The sequence below is a fragment of the Raphanus sativus genome, chromosome 4 (genome assembly GCF_000801105.2).
Source record: "Raphanus sativus cultivar WK10039 chromosome 4, ASM80110v3, whole genome shotgun sequence".
NCBI classification, from domain to species: Eukaryota; Viridiplantae; Streptophyta; class Magnoliopsida; order Brassicales; family Brassicaceae; genus Raphanus; species Raphanus sativus.
Genome location: NC_079514.1, coordinates 8,569,446 through 8,575,445, shown reverse-complemented (window position 1 = coordinate 8,575,445; position 6,000 = coordinate 8,569,446). Strand labels below are relative to the sequence as shown.

Here is a 6,000-nt window from a genome sequence, read left to right as displayed (position 1 = left end):
TAGTTATAAAATATGTACAAATCAAGTATTTTAAAATGAAGAACCGACTGGGATCCGAACCCGAATCCGAAAATACATCGGGTAGTATCTGTTATTTGAAAATTTACTAGCTCCGACTCAAACTCGGTAGAACCCGAACCACTCCCAAACCAAATTTTCATATAATCTAAATGGGATTGATTTTGATAAACCCAGAAAAACGAAACTCGAGTGGACAAAAACTAAAACGGATTAGGACTCCCAACGCCCAAGTCTACGTCGCTGTAAAAGTTGAAGGTGAAGAGAAGAAGCTGCAGAGGCAGCGATGAAGAAGAAGAAGATTGAGATGAGAGCTAAAAGAGAAGAAAAGGAACCACAATAAAAAATGGTTCAGAACAAGAGATGCAAAGCACAAAAGGCTCGCTCACATGAACAAGGTTATATATGGTGATGGTGAGAAGATAAAGAATGTTAGTCAAAAAAGGTGATGCTCAAGGATTTGGCAAGGTGGATTCAAGATCATAGTTGTGCTAAAGGATTCTAGAAAACCGAAAACTAATGTCAGGCCGAGTTGATGGTTAGGAGAAAACCAAACAAACAATAAAAAAAAAAAAAAAAAAAGAGATGAAGGCTCAAGAGAAACCAAGAGAACGAGGTGATGGTACAAGAATCAAATAGCAGAAGTTGATGATCAAAGAAGACATTTGAAATCAAGGAAGGAGCGGAAGCAAGGCGTTTGGAGAGTCAACCAAGAAAGCGTGAGGAGAACTCACGAAAAAAGAAAAGGGAGATTGCAAGGAAAATGTTTCAAAAGGTAACAAAAATACTTGCAGAAGAAGAAGCTCTTGGAGATTTCTCTCAAGAAGGAGATAAGAATCACAAGAGCAGAACAAGATGATTTTAATCAAATGATTCATTAGGGAGTGTTGGAATTGAACTTTTGATTAAAATATACAAAAGCAGTGGAGTCAAGAAGAAGTGTCCAAAAACAAACACAAGAAGAAGTCAACGAAGGAAGAAGTCGAAGCAAGAGATAGCTTACCACCCAAGAAATAGAAGAAGAAGAAGAAGAAGAAGCAAAAGCCAACTAAAACAAGAAAGGTAAAAATAAGTTGAGATGTGACTTTAGTCACAGAGAATCATGCTGAGAAGAAAAGATATTAGTTGGCCAAGCTATCAAGGAAGGTTGGAGTGTTGAATAAAAGCCTAGCTAAAAAGACTTGGTAATAGTTGTTTAGTGTCTAGGGACATAGATTAGAAGTTGTGCAAGTGCAGTAAATAGAGAAGTCTCTAGTCATTGTATGTGTGTGGTGTCGCAAGAAAAGTATCTAATTCTAATAGAAAAAAGTTAGGAAAAGTAACAATGGATATGAAAAGTGTTCTCTCTTCTCTCTACAAAAAAACAAACGTGAGAGAGAGCAAGCTTGTGTTCCAGTTATAACACAAGTGAGGAACAAAGAGAGTCAGAGAAGGAAAAAACAGAGCCTGAAGAAAAACAGAGTGTTGAGTGGACAAAAGAGTTCAACAATGACATTACACCAAAACTTCACTTAATTAATTACAGCTTCAGTGATTAATTCAAGGTGGTTTGAACATTACATGATAAAGAAACACATGAGATGAAAATTTGACAAAAAAATTGGAATCGCCAAATTTCGTTTTGCGAAAACCTAAATGATAATAACAAAAATCAGATTCAAATCATTTAACAAATATCCTAGTACAGTTTCATTTCCAGTCGGCAAAAGGATCCTAAAACTAATACGCTTAAAAGTTGAGCCCTAGATTTGTTAGGAACACTCTCAACTGGAAAAATAAGAGAGAAGCAAAATAAAAATGGATAAGCATGTCTACAAGTCCTTCTCTGCTACTTCTGAAATGGTTGCTTGCTAAAGATGCAATCTACAGAGAGGAACAGAAGACTTCATGACAACATTGCTACTTCTTCGCCCAAGCTATTTCGATCTCTGGACAGATTCATTAGAGATGTTATCTTGGGGCAGAGAAATAACCAGAAATACAACAACCTGATGCAAATTTGGCTTGTTAACGAGTGATGGAATCAATGGTGATGAAACTTAGCTGATGGAATTGAAGGACTAGGCTTATCTTAAATATTTGGCAATGTTATTTTGGTTTGGTAACTCTAGGAAGTGTCAACTTAGTAACCTGTTACAAACAGCATCATTTTTAATGAAAATTTAAATATTTGGCAAAAAAAAAATCTTCGTGAGAGAAAGAGAGGAACACACAATCTTTCGTAGACGACGGAGTTGCCTCCTACTCGGAACATCTTTCCCGTTACGACAGACGTCTTTTGGATCGAGGATAAACTCTCTGCTGAAACTGAAGTTGAATTGGTTAGATATTAGACTCATGGGCTTTCGACGACGCGAGCAAAGGGTAGCTAAGCGTCATCGCAGAAGCAATGGCCATTGTTTGAATTCGCTTTGATCTCTCATTTTCTAAAGACTAGTGAAAAAGTGAGCAAGAGGTCGAAGATGACATACATGAGGAAATATTTAGGCGCATTTGTAGTAGAAGATGGACGCTCTGGTCCAGTGGGATTAAAAGGGGGAATTGAATTTTATTTCTATGTATTATATTATGTGACAATTATTACTCATTCATAAACATGAATCGTAGTATTAGCGTGGCAGTGAATGGTTTTGTACATAACCTTTTCTCTTTGAGTAGTTTTTTTTCCTTTTTTCATGTATCCGCGGTAAGAAATATATGTGGCCTACATGCAAATGTGCCTCTTTTGGGAAAGAGTATAAGCATGAACTGTACAACTAGTATAGCATAAAAAGGAAAGAAGAATTATTAAAATTATAACAAAAACATGCATTCCATTTCAGCTTCTGGATGAGTTAGTTTACATTCTATCCAGCTTATTCCTCAATCAAGTCGTGGCTAGCCTCACTGGACCGAACAGGTGGGGCTTTTGTAGCTTTCTTCTACAAGTATAAATGTGAACTATGATCGTCTTAATTAAAAAAAAAACTGGAGCCAAAATTATATGAGCTGTTATTTTTGTCAGTTCCTCTTAGATTTGACCCAAAAAAAATCTCGATTATAAATACAGAATTTCGAAAAGTATCTCAATGGTCCTATTTTATTGATGGAAACGCTGAATCTCTTCATCCTCCTCTTTTAAAGTTGGCCAATGCACTATGCATACTAATCAATTGTTAAAGACATAATGGGATTAAATATTGTAACACACGTCACTGTTTAAAGTGGTTGAAGTATTTTATTTGAACCAACAACATTTTATATCGTATACGGATTCATATAGAAGCGTCCAATTGGAGTTTATATGCTCCAATGCGTACCCCTGAAATATCGGAGTTAGATGTACTGTCACATCCGAGCTACTGCGACATTTGTTTCTTTTTAATCTCAGTTCCAATTAAGTTAGAGTTTTCTTAGGTATTCATAATTAAGAATCAAAGGTTCCTTAATAACATATTCGAACATATATATACTAGAGAGAGATTAATAAAGTTAGTTGAAAAATGTAAGAATTTGCTTACTTAAGTAAAAGAAAGCATATATAATAAGACAAAATTGAGCTACTCTCTTTTTGTTTCACTAGATCAGTTGTTAGCCAGATGTTGATTACAATGCAATAACCAAAGCCGATTAGGAATGAATGATTAGCGCATTAAGAAAAACATTATATAGCAAATGCTACCGTCATGACAATGATTTTGTAGTCATCATATTAATATACAAAAGTTTTTAAAACAAACGTATAGATCGACGTCAAGTACTAAACATAGATATTTTGTGTGATATTCAAACTTAAAGATTAAACACCGGTTATTCATTTGTACAATGCAGATACATAACTGATAGCAAGTGCCGGTTACAAGATAAAACATGATACTAGCATCAAGCATGTGACAAGACCTAGAAACACATTAAAACGACACACTTATACATTTTGAAACAGTAAATGTTCTTAGGCACCACGTGCCATTCCACTGGTGCTGTCCAAAAGGCGCTGGCACTGCTGTGCAACTCCCAACAGAGAATTGTGCGCCAATCCATCGTCACAACTCACCACCTCAGCTGCCGTGACTTTCAGCTGCTTCACCTTCTCTCTCATCTTACAACCTTCCTCTCCTACCATAACCATTCTCACCAACGCCTCGATCTCTACCCTCGGAGTCATCTCTTCTGACGGTAGTTTCTTAGACCTGACAGCGATTCCAAGCTCTTCATTAAGCAGCGTTGCATTCAGCTTCTGGTCCGCAAAAAGCGGCCAAGCAATCATTGGAACACCATTAACAACGCTCTCTAGAATTGAGTTCCAACCACAATGAGTCAAGAACCCACTAACAGCCTTGTGGGCTAGGATCTCGGCCTGCGGGGCCCATGAAGGGACTACTAGGCCTCTCTCGTGAGTTCGGCTAACGAACTCTTCTGGTAGATAATCTGGCGTGCCGTCTTGTATTTCACTATTGTTAACCGAGAAATAAGCGCTGCAAGCCAAACCGTCCACTGGTGGTCGGACCACCCAAACGAACCGTTGCTGACTCAGCTCAAGCCCCCAAGCCAGTTCAGTTAGCTGTTTAGCTGAGAGAGAGCCACCGCTTCCGAATGAGATGTAAAGCACTGACTCGTCCGGTTGTTTGTTTAACCAATCCAAAACCGGATGATTGGTTTTAGATGGATCAACCGGTCTGCATAAAGGACCAATTGGATAAATCGGAACACGAGCAATTCGACCCAAGAGGTTTGGGTCTTGAAGTGATCTCAAGGTTTTGGGTTCCATATCATCCCATGTATTCACAATTAATCCATCAGCCGTTGGGTACAACAAACCAAGAGAAACACATTCCTGGTAAATATGGTCCGTCGGGTCACGAAACGGTTCAAGAGTGTCCTCAAACCGAACCGGTTCACATCCCGGTAGAGCTAAGGGTTTCTTTTTTATTATGTGCTCTTCTATCGCGTCTTTGTCCAGCGTTGGGAAGTACATAGCCACCGCGAGGAAACGTGCGTTTGAAGCGATGAAGACATAAGTCAACATGTTGAACTCTTTACCGAGCCGTAATCCGTGCATGCCAAGCAAGTCTACGATAAGAGCCGTTGGTTTGTGCTTCATCTCAGCGATCTTTCTTCGGAGAATGGGAACAGTCTCACGCATCATGATCAACAGCTTGATCCCCAACAAGGCTGACGGGTCAACCATGCCAGAGATGTCCGGAGACGGGAGGCCGACAACGTCAAAAAGGGCGGCGTTGCAGCCAGGTGAGTTGAGAAACTGGGATTGAGTGGAGGCTGCGTCGGCTTCAAGGACGAAGATGGTGATGTGGAAGCCGTGGGATCCAGCTAAGCGTTTTCCGAGTTCGATCACAGGGATGATGTGGCCCATTCCAGGGCTTGCGAACATGGCGGCGTGTGGTTTTGTGGTCTGCATAGCTTAGATAGACGATTTGATGAACGTTTTGATTTATTGCGTTGTTGTGTGCGTTTAATATATAGAAAACCAAAAGTCTTTTGATAAACGTGAAACGTTTTGAGAATACTGTATAAATGTATGTCTATCTACCACTGTAATTGTCTTATACTACAGAACGAGTCAGAGGTGTCATAAATTAGTAATCACAGCCAATCATATCATAACTCTTTTTTTATTGTAATCATATCATAGTTCTTGGTAGTCTCAATCGACATTGCGTAGCATCTTCTAGAAATTGATATATATATATCCCACTTGTAAAAAAAACACATTGGAAAAATGCGCATCTTTCGGGTGAAAATGCCTTATGCATAACAAACTAATAATTAATTGATAAATTATTTTTGGGGTTAAATATTAGTATAGTATTATAAGTTTCTAATACACGTTGTTGCCTAAAATGATTGAAGAATTTTGTTTGAACCAACATCACGAATATATGTTCAAAAAACATCATGAGTAAACCATACTGATTCGAATAAGAAAGCAATCGGCGTTTCGAAATATGCTCCCACATGCATATCCGAGAATCGGGATGTAGGGGA

The 6,000-nt window shown here is 38.5% G+C and overlaps 1 protein-coding gene across 1 annotated transcript; it reads right to left on the bottom strand.

The window, feature by feature from the left end:
• Nucleotides 1–3,755: 3,755 nt before the first annotated feature.
• LOC108852453 (UDP-glycosyltransferase 72E1-like) lies at nucleotides 3,756–5,545 on the bottom strand. The gene has a single exon (XM_018625959.2). It carries the CDS (start codon nucleotides 5,411–5,413, stop codon nucleotides 3,950–3,952), a length of 1,464 nt encoding a protein of 487 aa, XP_018481461.1. The 5' UTR covers nucleotides 5,414–5,545; the 3' UTR covers nucleotides 3,756–3,949.
• Between the last annotated feature and the right edge of the window lie 455 nt (nucleotides 5,546–6,000).